This window comes from Thermobia domestica, chromosome 17 (genome assembly GCF_964235325.1).
Source record: "Thermobia domestica chromosome 17, izTheDome1.hap1.1, whole genome shotgun sequence".
NCBI lineage: Eukaryota > Metazoa > Arthropoda > Insecta > Zygentoma > Lepismatidae > Thermobia > Thermobia domestica.
Window position 1 is genome coordinate 7,422,400 of NC_137470.1, and position 19,445 is coordinate 7,441,844.

At 36.9% G+C, this 19,445-nt stretch overlaps 1 protein-coding gene across 4 annotated transcripts in view; it reads right to left on the reverse strand.

The window, feature by feature from the left end:
• LOC145673772 (DDB1- and CUL4-associated factor 11-like) overlaps positions 1 to 14,858 on the reverse strand; it is a 91,780-nt gene extending 76,922 nt beyond the window's left edge. For 2 of the 4 annotated variants that reach the window (XM_081743529.1, XM_081743526.1), the window contains exon 1: positions 14,600 to 14,858. Coding sequence is in view for 1 of the 4 variants with exons in the window: in XM_081743526.1 (XP_081599652.1) it covers positions 14,600 to 14,712 (113 nt within the window). In the remaining 3 variants the exon portion in view is untranslated. Of the gene's footprint in view, positions 1 to 14,482; positions 14,522 to 14,599 lie in introns of those variants that run through there. The other 2 variants (XM_081743528.1, XM_081743527.1) reach the window with 2 other exon arrangements.
• Positions 14,859 to 19,445: the final 4,587 nt, after the last annotated feature.

Genomic DNA, 19,445 nt, shown 5'->3' on the forward strand with positions numbered 1-19,445 from the left:
CAGAAGATTAAAAGATTATCTTACAGTCCTATACTATCCAGTGCATTTCGTAAATTATCGGGATTGTACGGCCCATATACCTCTACCCACATAACACGGGAAGAATCTAAATGATCCATTATTAAAAATTTTATTAACAATCAATATAATGGTATCCGACTGACACTCTTCAATGTCAATATTGCAAACTGTGTACAAAAGTGCTGTAGCAATGTGCAGTGTTGCCGATACCAAAAAGCCAGTCACCCTCACCATGTTTTTCTTCTTCTTTCTTCTCACCCATATCCAAATGTATTACATTATAACTCCCACTATTATTACAGATAGTTTTTAAAATAGGAGTTGTGGCTAAAGTATAATTATAGAATAGAGGGGATTTTAAAATACGGCCTACGTGAAAACTTTTCTTCCTAGTGTGAGATTACTTGGAAAGTGTCGTTCAGATTGACAATAATCCGACAAATTCAAACTTCATTTTTCTTGCTTAAAAAGATCGTTCTACGACTTTCTGAACTCTTACGTTCCTTGCGCATGTCCAAAGAATTGCGTACAAACTGATGATATGCGCAATAAGTGATGTGTTATAAAAATATTCGGTGCAGATTTAATGTACTGATCCATACATTAATCCATTGCATACATGCTTCTGTTTCAGTAAATCGACTTTCTGTATCTTAAACAATTATTTTGGGGCGTGGACTTGCATTCCTCTGTACAGATTCACTTTAGCGTGGCTTCGGTATACGTACCGCGCAAAAGATACGAACCAATTTGTGCTAGGTAGCAACTTAAAGCACGATTGGTATCTAACCGAATAAGAGCAAGAGTGCTGCAAGGGTTCGGAAGTGGTAACGAGGGGATACGTCCGTAAGGAGCAGGCGCGTCAGAGAAGGTGGGTATATATATAGACGAGAATAGCGTTAAATATTGCATATGGCAGCGCAAAACACTACAAAATCACTTTCCTTACGTCTTGAATTATTTATTCTTACGTTACGAATGACAAATGCACAAGTGGGTGAGGATGGAAGAATTTTTGGAACGTAATTTGAAAAAGAAAAAAACGGGAGTACCCCAGAAAACCTACGGACACGTTGTTGTGCACCACAAACTTACTTAGCTGGAGATCGAACCATGGACCCCAAGTACCAGGGGTAAACACTCTACCACTAAGCCACCGTGTCCCCCTTGGTTGCATATTCGTGTTCCGAAGTAACTAACGTCAATTTCACAATGATGTGGTTCACTTAAGTCACGGACACCTCTATAATTGTACGTCATGAATTAGCACAGTGACTTCAGATACTTCATTTCACTATATATACTGAGGTTACTAGCTACCTTATAAGCAAATCGGTGAATAACAAGTTCGACTTTAATTAATCTATTTTTACGCAGATACGAGTCTCACAGTTAAGAACACTACATGTTTAGATTATTTACACACTAGGACATTAAAATATTACAAATTTGTTCTATAAATTTTACAAATTATGGATTCATACAGTAAATCTGCACCAAATATAATTTATGAAATAACAGGCATTGACCTGTTTTTTTTTTTTTCTTTGGAACAATTCTCTAGGACATTCTACAGTATTATTTTCGTGCTGTATGCCCAAATATTAACGTACAGTTTGATTATATACGTGCAAACTGATGTGCCATAAATACTGTTATTCATGCAGAATAGTAACCACTCCGTGTTAGACGACCACTACAAGGAACTGTTGTATCTACTTAGCGTAAGTGTCAGGGCGAAACATCGGAGCACGTGTAGGGTTTTATCTGTAGAGAGCAGGCGCAAAGCGACGGTGGGTATATACGCAAAATAGATTATTCAAAGGAAAAATACGCACACAATCTGTGTGCAACGCAGCCGCTACAAGAAAGAATACCTATCTCGCGCCCTGGCCCCCGTGCTCAATTCTAATATCACTAGAGTAAGCATCCTATCACAGTGATTAGAAATATACACTACGCCTCAAATGCACAGGCTAACAACAGTGGAGGATAAAATAAATTGTTACAGATATACTGTAATGCGCATAAAATCGATTCCTACAGATAAAAAAAAAAAAAAAAAAAACTATAGGAGGTACGTTCCTACAAGGTGATTTGTAGACCATCTGGACGTGTGAGAGCCTGAGTAAGTGATGGTAATCAAGGTATGAAATGTACTGTAAAAGCTAGGGAGTACATGTGTAGCAAAGGCAGGCACAGATGATCCAGGTGCTATTTAAAGTTACTTTGCGTTGAGAAAACCCACACAGTGATAGACGGCAGGGGAGTAACACAGATGATTAAGGCGCTAAACGGTCTCACATATGCTCTACGTTAGAGTTGTTCTTTATTGCGATTTAAATACTAAAATATCGAATTCTCATACATCTAGATTAATTTGCATAGTACGTGACAGTGTTTGGCTTTCTTTACTCTGTAGTAGGTACGTATTTATCTGTACTGTTTTTTGAGAAAAATTAGTACCTTGCAACTGTTAAGTGTTGCAATGTACGACTATTCAGAAATAAAGGAAACAATAAATCTTTACATCTTCATGTTTCCAACGAACAATATACTATCACCATATGTAAACAAACTTTTAGAGGGAGGTTTGGGAGCGGAGTCCCCTATGAAATATCTATCCCTAGGACATAAAAAAATAAAAAGTGCGTACGAAAATACAAATTTCTTGTACTAGGTTATTACACAAGGTGATAATTTTATTCATGAAATAAGAACTTCCCTTACCATGAAATGTATTCTTACTTCCTTAGAAAGTGTTTCTTAAGAGAGGATTTGAGTCAGTGTGTGCAGATTGACTTTAGGACAACGGATTATAACTACAGCGTGTGCACATATTGCATGAAAAGTGCAGCGCATTAAACCGAATTAACTTAAGAACGCAAGCCAAATTGCCCCAGGTTGCTATTAGAGGATAGATGGTACCTAACTGAGTCAGGGCAGAGGGCAGCAGAGGGTCCGAGCTCTCTCGAGGTGAGTGCGTCTATAGGGAACAGGCGCGTCAGTAACGGTGGGTATAGGCATATACGAGAATAATGGAAAAACACGACAAAGAACACATGCCTTGAATGCACAACAGTTTTGCAACGCATGTGATCACTTTGTACAAGGCCCAGAGCATACTACTACACGTATTAACGTGAAAATTGGAGAAAATACTCCTTTTGTTATGAAAGTAATTGATAAGAAAGAATTTCTAGAATGTTCTGCAGCCCCCATTAGCAAGCGGAAGAACGGAGGGGGGAGGGAAAGGGCTATCGAATCCAACGAGCTCCATCACCAATTACTGTGTTTTCGGCAGTATTTTGCTGTTGGGTGTCAATCCTGATCACATTTAAGCCCATGCTTTGGCAAAAACTTGCATGCAGACATTCGTTAATTAATCTACTTAGTTCTTTATTTTCCGACAAGGCATCGCCAAATGTGTTCCCCATAAATCTGCGTGGATATATAAAGATCTATATCGTACGCTCCTCGCAGGAAACGACCAATAACAGAAAAAGTGGACGATATTCTGGCAAATTTCAGCAAGATCGGAATGTATACAGTTATCACATCGCCAATGGCCTCCTAAACATCCATCATCAGTGTTAAATCATTCGGATCGGGGAAAGCGGGTTGAAAAGGATTCTTTACCTCTTGCATGTATGCAACCCACCTTACTTTGTGGCTTTTCTGGTTGCAGCATATTTAGGATATACTTTTATCATAGGCGTTGCAAGAATTGTTTGATTTTTAAAAAATAATTAATTAATTAAATATTACTTTTTCATTCTTTTATATGTATAAACCTTCCTTATATGTATTCGATTACTGAAAACCACATTAAAATACAACCAACGATTCTCTACATAATCACTAACAGCTCCAAATACAGATGAAGCCAAGTATCTCCTCTCTTTTGAAGCCGGTTTAAAATTCAGCATAAACTCTTGAAAAAAGTGAGGGAATACGTGTTTGAGCGTTGTTCACAATTCCATTTGTAAGGAGAAAAAGTTTGGTCACTTCTATAATATCCAAAATATCCCTTTCTTTACTGAGAAAGCGCTGAATACGAAGATTTGTTTAAGTTGGAGATGTGAAATTCGGTTTATAAATCCCTAACTAAAAATAAAGAGAATATGTACTTCAGCAGTTTCGAAAACTCCGCTTCTTTGGGGAAACAGGGCATATATATAAAATATTGAATTTAACCTCATTTATTCATAAAGTGCCATACTTGGAGATTTGCTTCTGTTGTAGGCGTGGAATTCGTTACATAAACGCTTAAATAACAAATAATGGGGTACACGTTTCAGCATTTTTGATGATCCTTGTGGGGAAAAGGGGCATCATTACTATAACATCCAAATGTCACTTTCTTTATTGAGAAACTGCATATTGAAAGGATTTTCCGAAATTGGAGATGTGAAAATCAGTCTATAACCTCATAAATTAAAATGAATATGTATTTCAGCATCTGGGAAAATTCTGCTTAAAGTAAGGAGGAAAATTTCTATATTATTAATATTTTGATTTATTTATTCAGAAAATATTTAATGTAAGGATTTGCTTAAGTTGGAAATGTGCAATTCGCTACATGAATTCTTAACTTAAACTAAAAGAAACACGTATTTGGGAGTTTTTCGAAAATTCCGCTTCTCGAAAGACAAGGCGAGGCAATACGTGTGATTATATGGAATAGTGGAAGTGGTTGACTGAAAATTCAGGCCATATTAACATATAAGAACATGAGAATTGGACGGAAACCCCCTTTTGTTAGAAGAGCAATGAATGGGAAAGGATTTTTATTTTTTAAATATGTGTGCTAAGGGAGGTAAAATAAATAAATAACTACCTCTATGGCCTATGGAACCCGGGAGTGCAATGCCACGTTCACAAAAGCTCTCCATTGACTTCTGTCCTTAGCCAACTGGATCCAGTTTCTACTTTGAATTCCTATTTCTGTGAGATCTATCTTAATATTGCCTACATCTGATCCTAGGTCTTCCTAATGGTCGCTTTCCGACTTAGTTTGCATTTAAGATTTTCTAAACACTCCTATTTTCTTTCATTCTGACCATATGTCCTGCCTACTTGAGCCTCGTAGACTTGATGACCCTAGCAATATTTGGTAAACTGTACAAATCATGCAGTTACTCATTTAGAATGGAGATAAATATTTTGCCCAAAATACATCATCAAATAAATCCCTGAAGTTTGGGAGATGAATCTCTATGCATAAACCTTTCATTACGTACCCAGTGCGGACACGTGATCCAATACTTCCTTATATTCCGATTTCAAGGAGGGAGGTGCAATTTCTATATATTTTTCGCCAGATTGGAATAGACGCTGCTGTCTGTTGTTTGTTATCGCATTATGAAAAACGGCTTACCCATTTGAAGTGAATCTTGAAACATAGCTCCTTCCAAAGTTTTTATCATGCCACATTGGTTAACGGCCTATCCTCAAGGGAGTTCAAAAGTCGTGCCAAAACTAGACACTTTTATTGAAATGTATATCTTAATGGGGAAAGGAGTTCAAATATTTTCCATAAATCTATTCTCCCCGTACAAAGAACGGACATTTTCGATAATAAAATCTGAAGCATGAAGGTATCATGAATGGAAAAAATATAGCTAATACAGGAAGAATTATGCCTAAAAGACTTATTTAGGCGTGAAACGTGGGTCATGGCTAAACGCAGAAACAGTGTTAAAAAATATGCTACCTATGAACTGTACGGCGGTAATTTACAAATCTTTGGAGACACACATACCTACCGTCGCTAACGAGCCTGATCCGACTGAGACACCCTGCGAGTCTTCGGCTTCAGCCTGCGCTGAACCAGCATAAATGCATAGTTAGCTTATAGTGACAACTTACCACATGCTATTTTGTGTTTTCTATACGCATTTCTCATCTCACTAACGTGCCTGTTCTTACGGACGCACCATTCGCGCTTTCACTCCAGCTTCGTTCTGCTCTCAATCTTTCCCGCCGATTGGATTTGACTGTGCTTCCTAGTTTAGATAGAGTTAGTTGATTGTTTATAACTGACTGAGTAGAAATATTATTTTTCTTTCACATTTCTTTGATATAATATGGAACTCAACTCGTTTCGAATGTTTAAGCAACAAGAAACACTTTTTAATAATACATTTTTTACTATAAATCATTTACTTATTTCTTAGCTACGCTATTCCAGTGACCAACTGCAAATCTGATTTACTGCTTACAGATTTACTTTACGGGAGCAACACCATAATGATTCACAGGATGTCACATAAAATTCTCTTCTTGGGAAAAGCGTGACACCACACATACACTTGTTTATAATCCTCTATCAGTTCTTGGTGAATTTCTGTCGGTTCATTCTCCATGAGACATAAGAATCGAATGTCACTATGCACCTCAAGTTTTGTGTAATGTTACAGTTGCTGTGTCCTGTTTTGACTAACAGTTACTGAAAGAAACAAACGTCCTGCCCTCTCCTGGATGTAAAAAGCATTACACCTTGACATCTAATACATGTAGAAATTGTAACTACAAGCCTGCAAAATACTAGATTGTATAGCTACATTTTTCTTAGTTCTGATTCTTCCTCGTACGTCACTGTTGATTATCTTTTAATGTAATTCTTCCTGTAAATACGATATCTTGTGATATCCTACGAACAAACCACGATAATCAAAGTGAGCTATTTCGTCTAGATTTTCAACAATCCGTGATAAAGAAGGCATTACTTTCCTGTTAAAACCTTTATGGAGAGATACGCCATCTGGGTGCTTTTGGGTGACTACAGATTTAATTGATCACCCACCACTTATACAGGTCAATAAAAGTTCACATGGCTTTCGGCATTGGCCTTTGAGCTAGTCGATGTCAACGACGCTTGGTTGGCCATAAATGATTAGCATGCCGAATAGTGATTTCGGCCGTGGGCCTTAGAGAGTCTCAAGCAAGTAGCGTAGGCTGCCTATGTTGGCCAAAAGTGTTTCCTCACGCCAATTCTGATCCAAATCGGTCGCGTCGTTCATTAAAAAAAAAGGTCAAGTTTACAGACAAAGGATATGACGGAACAACATAGTATGATCGAGGGCCCATTAAAACCATCAATTTCGGAAATGATCTAAGTTCCAAGGATGCTCGCAAGAAAGCTTTTAAGTCTACAGATCGTAACTATTATGTAGATGAATTTGAGACCGAATTCGGAGCCTACGAAAGCGACAACTCTACTACACAACTACTGTAACTCCTTCTGGATAGGAGGAGGCACAGTGGCTCGGTGGTAGAGCGTTCACCTCTGGAGTGTGGGATCCCTGGTTCGATCTCAGCTCGCGTCAAGTGGGCTTTGTGGTAGACAAACACCAGGTTCGTGGGTTTTCTCGGGATTATACCGTTCTTTCCCACTTTACTCATTCCACCATCACATTTACTTCTTATGACCACCGTCCCCTTCATCTTGGCCGACATACCGTGGGATGTAAAACTGGAAGGTTTCATTCTTTTCCTTTACAATATAAATAATTTGTATCAGTTGCATTATTTATACCGCAGTAAGTTTAATTAATTTAACTTACGTCGCATTGTTCTGCCCTCTACAGAGACCGTGCGAAGCAGAAATCGAAACTCAGGATCATATACAGGGAGTTTCAAAACAACACTGTCAACGTTTGGGAAGTGATTCCTGACATCATGATAAGACAAAAAGTATAGACCAACCTGGGTGCAGAAATAAGTCTTTCCGGAATTATAGGCTGCCGAAAACATGAACTTTAAATTTCCATAGCTCCAATACTATGGGACCTACCACAGTCGGGTCAAGAATTGAGTTGAATTTCAGTTTTAGCGTCCCTTTCAGCAGCGAGGCTATATGAGACGTGGACCTACTGATTAACGTGGAATCCGAACCACATGAGCTCCCGCCGGAAATCGAACCCGAGTCCCCCGCGCTCAAGAGTCGGGTCAAGACTTCACTTAGGAACTATTATGTGCTCTATCTAAATATCCATGTTTCAGAATGTTATGCTTCCGCAACAATTTTTATGAAAGGTGTTGGCGAATACTTCAAATTACATGCCCGTAGTCAAGCTGCTTATATAAAAACTGTTGCGAGAGTACCGAAGGATTATGAAAAATAGTTTTGGATAGCGTACATATTAGATCCTAAGTGAAGTCTTGACTCGACTACGGTAGGTCCCATAGTATTGGACCTCTGGACCTTTACATTTGAATTTTTCATGTTTTCGGCAGCCTATAACTCCGAAATGACGAATTTCTGCACCCAGGTTGGTCTATACTTTTTGTCTTATCTTGGTGTCAGGGATCCCCTCCCAAACGTTGTCGGTGATGGTTTGAAACACCCTGTATATTGGTGCTAACCATCCGACATTTTAATCGAGATTATAATCTTATATTGAACTTGATAGGCTAAAAATGGACTGTATGCCAATTTAAAATGGAGGATTAGAATCAGATCAACGAGTACAAAGTACGTAAACCAACATTATCCTCAATGTTCTGGCTCCAAATTAGCCGCCTCCCAAATGTAATTCTCTTGCTCAACTTTCTATACATATGACTTAAACACTAAAGAAAATGGATGACAATGATTTTCACATCCCCAACTCAAGCAAACCCTCACAATGCACACTTTCTCAATGAAGGGAAATTTATATATTAAAGTAATGACCGCCTTCGGTGCGAGCGGTCCCGGGTTCGATTCCCGGTGGGGGCACTCGGTCGAAAAAGTGTAAAACGCTTTTTCAGGCCAGCCACCCTGAATGAGGTTTTCCTGGGTTTTCCTCATTCACGCCAGGCAAATGCCGGCGTGGTACCTAACTTATAGCTCCCAGGCCGCTTCCTTCCTTCCCCAATCCTTTCTTCCTTCCCTTTCCCCGGACTGTGTGCTCGCCGAGGGACGTCATCCCTCAAAACGTGAAGGGCTAAATGGCCTTAGATGCCGAAAGCCCAGAAATCTAAATCCTAACCTAACCTAACCTAAAGTAATGACCCCCCCCCTGGAGTGGAATGTTCCAAAATGCTGAAGCACATGTCCCATTATTTGTATTTAAGACTTTATATACCGAATTTCACGTCTCTAAGTGAATCCCCTCTTACGGCAGTTTGTGAACAAATAAAGGTAAATTTTAATATTATAGGAATATTCTCCCTCCCCCCGAAACGGGATTCTCAAAACTGCTGAAACACGTATTCTCTTATTTCAAGTTAAAAGAGTCTATAAGTAAAGTTTCACATCTTAAGCGAATCCTCACATTCTCAATGAAGAAAGAGATATTTGGATGTCATAGAATCGATCCAAGTTTTCCCTTTTAGGAGAGGAAAATGAAATGAAATTTTTGAGTTTTACGTCCCACGCTTATGCCGATTAGGCTAAAGGAGACGGTGATGATGAGTAATGAATGAAATGGTGGAATGAAGAAAGTGGGAGGAAACGGGAGAACCCCGAGAAAAACCACGCACACGGTGTTTGTCCACCACAAAGTTCACTTGGCGGGAGCAGGGTTTGAACCTTTTAGGAGAGGAATTTTCGAGAACACTAACATATGTAGTTCCTTATTTTCATATACAAGTTTATATATCGAATTTCTCGTTTCCAACTTAACCGAATAACCACATTCGTCATATCGTGAATAAATAAATGGAATTTTCAACATTACAGAATTTGACCCCTTTCCTCCTCCCCATCCCTTAGAAGCAGAATTTTCGAAAACACTGAAACATCCCCTTATTTTTATTTAACAATTTACAAACCGAAATTCATACCTCGAGTTTAAGAGAATTCGGCACCTTGTAATTACACAAAGGAAAATTTCAATATGATTGATATTGCACATCTTTTTCCCCCATAGGAGGGAAACTTTTGAAAACGCTGAAACTACGTTTTTCCTTATTTTCAGTGAAGAATTCACATGCCAAGCTTCTCCTCTCTAACGCTAGAAATTCGTGCTATACACTTTTCTTGGGTCGCACCGTTTTGAGTATTTTCAAAAATTCTTCCACACACCTTACGTTTGTGACAAAATGAAGACTCTTTCCAAAATTTCACGTTTCTACCTCTAGTAGTACGGCCTGGGTGATGATGAGTCACCCACTTCTACTCTTTACGTAATAGTCTAGATAAATTATTATCATTCATTACCAATCATAGTTAACGACGTTAAACAAATAAATAGCCAGGGCTTTAAAAAATCACTCGCCTGCTCGTCAGTGGCGAGCACTTGTTTACATTTGGCGAGTAAAGTCCGATAATTAAAAACTTGTTTTATTCTACACAACAAGTAATATTGCAATGAATCACATCGTGAACGATCTTTTTCATTCGACCCTCAGCTTTTGAGTTAATTTTGAGTTTAACGTCCCTTTCAGCAGCGAGGCTATGAGACGGGACCTACTTATTAACGTGGAATCCAAACCACAGAGCTATCGCCGGGAATCGAACGCGAGTCTCTTACGCCGCGTACGCTAACCGCTTAGCCACGAAGGAACTCCTACACTCAGCTTTTGTACGCCGCTAAGTACTTATGTCAATTTTGTTTTGTTTTCCGCCAAAGCAGTCTACCGATCACTGGTATTTCAAAAGCAGTGCCCTCCATACAGCTGAATATCTACAAGAAATTCAAGAAAAAATACCAGATGGCACTCTTTTTCTTATTTGTAAGACACATGCCAATAAACAAAATAAAAAATGTATTGACATGTTTACTGTGTCGCGAAGTGATCTTTGTTTTATTTGTATAAACCTATGATCGCAAAATGGTCTGGCTAGTATTTGCAAGCAAGATTTTTCAAGCCCTGTAAATAATAATAATAATAAAAACTGAATATCTGTGAAATAGTTAATAATTACTCGTTCCTGAATCGCGACGTCCCTAGGCTCAATTTTTCATCTATTTACTCACTTGCTTTTTAATTTTCAGTTTTTCATATACCCTTTAGATCCACAGGGTAAAGAACTGGTGATTCTATCCTACATTAACAGTTACGTTAAGTAAATGAGCTACAACTTGGCCTGACGAAATACTCAGACAAAGACTCACTATCAAATAAATAACCAACACAGAAACTATTACAAAATATGATTTTGGTTGAAGATCAAATCCCAAACCCATGATTTTGCAATAATATGAATACTAATTTTAAATGTAAACTATACTAATTTTATCCTTATAATAATAAAGCATGTTTATGAGACTTCATGTATAATTCTTCAACAAAAATATATTATAGAAACCCTTTGGTATAATGTGTAGGGTACTAGCACGCCGGAAAGTGATATACTTAGCCATTTATAAAGATACAAATTTATCTGGTGTGTTCCTATTCAAGACGAAACAAATTCCATGAACTGCACAAGTAGCACAGTACGATAAAACTTAAATTTGCTCCTCTCAACCTACGCGAGAATCATTTTGAAGACAAAAAGTTTACACTTGAAGCTCTTTCCTCACGAAATGTCGAAGTCAAACGCTCTTCTGTCACACTCTCGTGCTGGACGTCTAGCACAGAGTAGTCTGCACCACGACCACGTTAATCAAAACAAGATCAGTTCATATTGAACGCTAAGAGATATGTTTCTTACATAATTACTGTTTCAGTAAGAGATGTAAGATTTAATATTTTTTGGAATTTATCTATAAAATATGATGAAATTTATGTAACAAATCTCTGAAGCATTTTTTTTTCCTTTAAGCTCTGAATTTAAGCATTCAATCTACAAGTGTAGTAAAGAATGTGCATACAAGCTCAGACTGCTGTCTTTCAAGCAGCAACTTCCTGCACTTGAGACCGCTCTTCTTTAGCTTAAAGAGTGTGTAGCGTGCGACGTTAAACTGAAAAATGACATTTCAACTTATTTTTCTTCATTTGAAATGAAAAATGGAATGACATTTTTCAATTTAACTTCCCACTATTATGCATTTTAGTCTAAAGAAGACAATGGTCAAGGCAGTTTAATGATGATACAAGAATTGGTGGAATGAGAAGGGAGGAAATAGAAATACCCTGAGAAAACCCACGGACATGATGTTGTCCACCACAAAGACTTATTTGCCCAAGAATATTTCATTCATCTGAAAAAAAAAAGTAAAAAACGCTTTAAAGACTTCCTGTTTTTGTACAGAGGATGATCACTTTATGTATTTATTTTATTCTTTTAGGATTTATGGTAACAAAAGGTACCCTACCGTAGTGTTTTATTAAACGGTTAAGAAACTCATATAACACATATTGAACTTGGATTATATTATTATTATTATTATTGGTCAACTCAATCAATCGTGGATAAAAGAACACCCCAGATGCGTTTTTGAACCGGATAGTCAACTTGGCGGCGCCAAGTGGGAGCGGAGGGGTTTGACATTATCTTCTTTTCTTAAAGCAAAAAAGTTTTTTAAAAAATTTCACGCCCTTAGTTTCCAAGATGTTAGATTGAAATTTTGCACCTTTGAGTATTTCTCGGTTTTCTTTCTTTTCGTTTTTGAGATCTGAACGTGACCCCGGGCCTGAGGGGCGCAAATGTTCCGACGGGGTGATTTTTCAGAAAAAAAAATTCCGGTTTGTCCTGAATTTCTCGGTTCAGGTGTATGATACGGATATGTGAGTGCTACCGTTGGAAAGGGCGCGTTATACTAAAGAAAATGAAATATCAGCCATGAACCTAGGCTAAATAGTGATGTTGCAGGAAAATTTTAGATTATGTACTATGTATATAAATCTATGTATCTATATATTTTAGATATATGCATTTATATACATAGTACATAATATAAAAATTTCCTGTAACATTACTATTTAGCCTAGGATCATGGCTCATATGGCATTTTCTTCAGTATAACGCGCTCTTTCCAACGGTAGCACTCACATGTCCGTATCATACACCTGAACCGCGTAATTCGAAAAAAAAAAAAAGAAAACGGAAATTAAATGTCGACTAAAAGCAGAGAATTCGTGTTATTATTCAGTTCAAAATCCCTTTCGTCGCGAATTCTGTCGAGAAATTTGAGGCTTAAAATATATAAAACGATAATCATGCCTGTTCTGTATGGTTGTGAAACATGGTCGCTTACTCTGAGGGAAGAACATAGACTGCAAGTATTTGAGAACAAGATCCTGAGACGAATATTCGGACCCAAGAGGAACGGGAATGGCGGAAACTTCATAACGAAAAACTACATAATTTATACGATTTACCGAACATTGTTAGTGTCATCAAATCTAGGAGGCTCAGGTGGACAGGTCATGTAGCCAGAATGGAAAAAAGTACGAACGCTTTCAAAGTCTTAACTGAAAGACCAATAGGAAAACGACCATTAGGAAGACCTAGGCGCAGATGGGAGGACAATATTAAAATTGATCTCGGGGAAATAGGAATACAAAGTAGAAACTAGATCCAGTTGGCTAAGGACAGAAGTCAGTGAAGAGCTTTTGTGAACGCGGCATTGAATCTCCGGGTTCCATAGGCCATAGAGAGAGTTAGTTAATTATCTAGATATAATTTTGATCTTGCGCCAAATTTTGAAAAACACTTACGTCCTTATTTTTTAGATTGAATACAGCAAATGGATCACTTTCAGATTTTCGAATTTTTCCCGGCCTTTGTTTTCAAGCTATACGATTGAAATTTGGAACTTTTATTGTATACATAACTATATAATTTTCAAGTGATTTTCAGATCCCTACGTGAACCCAGGCGTATTTTTTTTATTATTTTTTTTCGAAAAAACTTCCAGTTTCCCCAATGTCTCGTTTCTGGTGTATAATACAGACAAGCGAGTAAAACCATAAGAAAGGTTGCTGTATTCTTAAAAAACGAGGTAAGAACCATGTTCCTACGATAAATAGTAAGGAAGCAGTAGCTGACTGAAAATATGAACTTTCAAAAAGTGGAAATCATAAAAGAGCTAAATAACGTATTTATCTATAAACTGTATTGAGGCTTTAAATTGGTACAGAATTTGCATATAATGATGCATTAAGTCTCCTATAGTAATTTCGTCTGATAAAATTAATGCAACACGACTGATTGTTTTATTTTCTCTCAAAATACTTGATACAGAGCTTTGAAATGACTAATAGTCTTAGGTAAGAAACTTTTGGCCAAGGAAAGAAAATTTTGAGAATATGGGTATAATAATCTTGACTGGAGCAAATACATAAAGGAAAATCCCGAAGCGGGGTTGGTTTGTTTGTTTGGCCGATAGTTATAGAGAGGGTCAGTTAAGAATAATAGAAAAACTCCTCACTCAACTTAAGCCATAAGTTTTGTGAAAAAATAAAAAAAAATAAATAAATAAAATAAAATAAAAAATAAATAAAAATAAAATAAAATTAAGGGTATCAAGACGATTTTTTCTTTGATCGTAAACCGAATATTTCGAATTCGTCACAGTAATTTTCGCCTCAAATGACACCAGTGCTGACAGCATTCACTGCACTAAAAAATCGCACATACATTAACACAGGAATTACACTTTGTAATAAGCACCAATGAAGACATCACATTCACTTCGGAAACTTGTGCAAAAATTACTCTAGTGGCACATCACTATCCTTTCAAATCAGGACCGACCTTCGTATAAGGTACTGCAAAATGGTAGCCAAGTCCGAATCTTGATCAGAACCATCTTCTGATCGTGACCGCGAATCATTATCGTCCATCCTTCTTGAAGTAGAGGTTCCCATACAGGCTGAAACAATGTGACTAGTAAAACCAATATTCTTCTTAGAAAATAACAGCGACAATACAACGCACTTTTCACAGCAATACTGCCGACATATTGTTCCTTGTGTAAACTAGATAAGGTATTAAATTAGGGAATAGTCCCAAACAAATGAATGTACAAATGCGTTCCTTGTTTTGATACGATGAAAAATGCGCAGAAAAGAAAATGCAAGTCAAGAAAGATTACGCAATGATAAGACAGATGTAAACAAAATTTTCCAATGTATAAGATAGAACAGTTACTTATTTCTCATAATTTTCTATGTTTCGTCACTTGTTAAATTGATTACAAGTCAGCAAGAACCATATCTGTATAGTTGATATACTAACAATGAACTATATGCTATTGTCTTATCTTGAAATGTCGTATTTTGTTTGTAATAATTGTATCCACTAAGATAAGTTAAAGAATATATTTGCAAGCTGCAACTAAGTAAAAATTTAGTTTCCCAACGCAAACAATGATATTGATATATATTCCACTCTTTGAATAATAATTTATTATATTTTTTTATTTTCCTAAGTCTGAACAGATCGTTTTAAAGGAATCTCACTTTAAATGAATTATTTTATATTTAAAAACATTAACTTGAAATTATGATTACAATTAAATGATTTTAGTTTATTATACTTCCAAATTATGCTATGCATAAGTGTTGGAGGTCTTACAGAACAGCTTTGTCCCTCCGTCTGTCAACAGGTATTAGAGTAAAAACTGAAAGATGTCGAGATGTGGTTTCTTGTATTCAATTCAGCATCCAAGGAATAGATTTCATATAAATTATTAACTATCTATTCAAACAAGAGTTGGTTATTAAAATAAATCATTCCTGGTTTCAACGTTTATCGCAAAAGAACAAAAAGAGTAACAGATAGCGAGAAGCGGTTTCATGGAGACGATTCAGCGTTTCAAGAGAACGTACCATGACTATCCAGAATACTCTACCAAAACCGGAAATGGTTCGAATTTATTATTACTTCTGGTTTCAATACTGATTTTCATAGAGCAAGTATGGTAAAAGATATTGAGATGTGTTTTTCTCCTTTTGCAATTGATTCAGCGTCTCAAGAATAGGTTCCATCTTCTGCATTAATCCTATATTCAAGCCAGAAGTGGTCGAAACTAACGATATCCGGTTTCAACATTTATCGTCATAGAACGAAAATGGTAGTATATAGCTACAAGCTGTTTTCTGCAATTGATTCAGGGTGTCAAGAGAACATACCTTCACAACCTCCAAAACTCTACAAATGCGAGAAGTTGTCGAAATGAACTTCTACTTTCGGTTCCAATACTGAGTTCCGTAGAGCAAAAACGGTAAGAGGTATCGAGATGCGGGTGTTTGCAATCGATTCAGGTTCTTAAGAATATTTTTTATCTCCTCTTTAGCCATCTAATCAATCTGAAAGTGGTTCAAATTAACGATTTTCGGTTTCAACTTCCATTGCTATAGAACAAAAGCAGCAAGATGTAGCGAGTAATGGCTTTCTGATATGGATTCAGAGTCCGAGGAACAGGTTCTATCTTTAATCTTATTAATCTACTGCTATCAGTAGTCATAGATGGCGTACTATCTCAAGTTTGAGTATTGAATTCCCATAGTTTGGCCGTCGACTATAGTTTCACATTGTTAAAGGAAACCCATTTGTTTCATTTGAAATTAAATATTTATTTGTTTTAGAAATAAACAATACAAATAATGTCATTATGCTTAACTTGATGTGCTGATGTCAATTAATTTAAGAAAGTTTCAACAAATCGTTTATAGCTATATTTAAACAATTTCCAATCTATACTGGAATCATCACAATTTAACAGCAGTGGGAAAGGGAGTTCACATTTCCTACTTTAAAAAATGTGTCATTCTATCATTGTCCCGTTGGAAGAAACACAGGAGAAACAACAGTGAAAAGGTCCATTCTGTACCACTTTGTAAAAATTGCGAAGTATAACACTACGCAATACATGCAAAAACCGTTTATAACTACGTTTACTGGTATCCCTACTATCGCAAAACTAAAACGCAGCGATAATCTCTACCAAGGATGTTTCATTGATCTCTACTCTGTGCTTGATCAGTAATGTGTTAAAATTGATTCAAGACCCGACCCGACCGAATACTTTTTTGCTTCTCACTCTATATTGAAGAAAGATAGTCATTTTATACGTTAGTTTGCTTCTGAAAACAGTCTTGAAAACTACTCAAACAGATTTCGATTGTTGTTTAATTATTGGAAAGTAAATTTCTCCTTGATGATCATTATATACGAAACCTGGTGCCTCATTCCTTAGGAGTTTGATTTGATTTTGAGTTTATTGTCCCGTTTAGCATCGAGAGTACACGAAATGTGGACCTACAGCTTAGCGTGGGGTCCGAATGCGATGAGCTCGCACCGAAATCGAAAACAGGTCTCCCACTCTGAAGGCGCGTACGTTAACCATTTATCCACGAGGGGGCTCTCATTCTTTCTTCTTCTTCTTCTTCCTCTTCTTCTTGTTCTTCTTCTTCTTCTTCTTCTTCTTCTTCTTATTATTATTATTATTATTGGAACTCAGTTTCCACGTTAGTGTATTAAGCCTTCAAAATAATAGAAAACCTCACAATAATGCAGTAGCAGATCAGATCCTCGGGATGGGCAGTAGGGTGATTGATTCTCCGAAGATTATCATTTTTTTATTATCAGCTATACATGTCTCCCTGAAACTAATACTGTATAATAGAGGAAAGTGGGCGAATACCGCGTAGGAGGGTAAACCGCGCACCAAAGGTTTAAATATGGGCTAGGGTTTAAAAATGGGCTACCAGCAATATCTGCGCTCCACAGTGCTGCAGTGAGGCAGAAACTGTAAGAGCTCGTTAGGCCAGCTATACACTATAAGATAGATCCTAGGAAATCTCTTACGATTTGTCCTAGAGTCAAAATCTCAACGTGTATGGCAACAGATCCTATGTCATTTCCTGTGTTCTGAACGATCCTATGAGATTTCTCTTGTTTAGAGCACGCTCTATTTCGGAAAGAAAATTCGTAAGATTTCGATTTAAGCGACATCAGGTGAGAGAAAGTGAAAACAAAACAAATGAAAACACAAATGATGATTTATCTTTTGATCGTGCAGGTTTACTTTAGATGTACCACTCGAAATAATTGTTGAAAAATTATAATTTGTCACTATTTCCTAAATGATTTGCGTTGACCGACATGAAAATATCTTACATAGCATAGATAAAATCCCTGAAGGGGACCAACAAAAGCAATTGTTGATAAACTACAATTCTTTTACGATTTGCGTACAAATACGGGGTCAAGATATATATATAGTATAAAAACAATAGTGCAAAAAACGCAAACCAAGTTGTGCTAGGTTGTTTCTAGAAAGTACGAATGGTATTTAACCGAGTCAGAGCAGGGCTAAGCGGACTCCCGAGCGTCAGTGAGGGGTGCGAGCGAAGGAAGCAGGCGCGTCAGTTGATGTAGTGAAAACGAGTGCGTTTTGGCAATGATACGAGTTTGAATAGCACTTGTCATGGTATCGTGGTAGTAGCGCTCCACTCGTAAACATAAATTATAGCTTCTGTAAACTATGCAGAAATACACCGGTGGTGGAAAATAGTAACACCGGTCAACTTTCATATGCACTCACTTACGTAAAAGTTTCGCAGAAGGGGTCCAGAAGTAAGCAGAACATACAAAATTTACAGGAGAAATGGAAGATGCAAGTACTTAGACCTAACACAACCTAACTAAATCTAACCTAATGAAGTTAACTAGCTTAAACTAACCTAATATTAATAGAAGTAAGCGAAATTCTATCACTTTTTGAAAATTGTGTTGGACCCATGTACTAATATAATCTAACGTAACATAACCGTAACTAACCTGAACCAACCAACCTAAACTAAACTAATGTGAATATAAACTACCGAAATTGTAGCATTTCTTAGAAAAAATAGCTGGACCCTTTCTGCTAAACATTGTCTCACCTATTTTAACCGTCGTTAAAACATTTATAATGATTTTACACTAGTAACCCTACAGTTGTGAACATACAATACAGATGTATTACTTTGTATTTAATTATGTTGCTTCCAAAAAATTTGTTCCTTATAAATATGTCTTTTCATGCAAAGTATTAAATTTTACTTGTAAATCTTCTAAAATGTGGTGCGCCAAAAGTATACCAGCACCCTTCTGACTTATGCTTTTTTTTTTAGAGGTATCCAATTTAACAATATAGCGCCTGATATTAATATCAGTGGGATGTGCAGTGTAGTTAGCATAGTAATTCTTCAACTTTATACTTTTATTAAATAGAACTATTTCACAATGTTGATATACTTCATTCGGTCAGACAGGAAAAATCTTCACGTGTATGGCACACAAGGGTTAAGATTTCCTACAAGATATGTCATAACATTTTTCCGAAGATAAATCCTAAGATATTTCCTAGGATTGATCTCGTAATGTATAGCGCGCCTTACTTGTATACACAAAAGACGAGGCACCAGTTGGGGGCGAGATCGGAGCATGTGTACTTGTGTTTGTTGGCTGTTCAGTGCGCAGAAGACAATTTCGTCGTGCTAAAATTTTTGTAGGTATGTATATACTTCACGTTTCTTGTTTCCACACATGCTTTAAACCAATTGCCTCATATGAACTGTATTCCTACTACATAGCGTTTATAATTTGCATG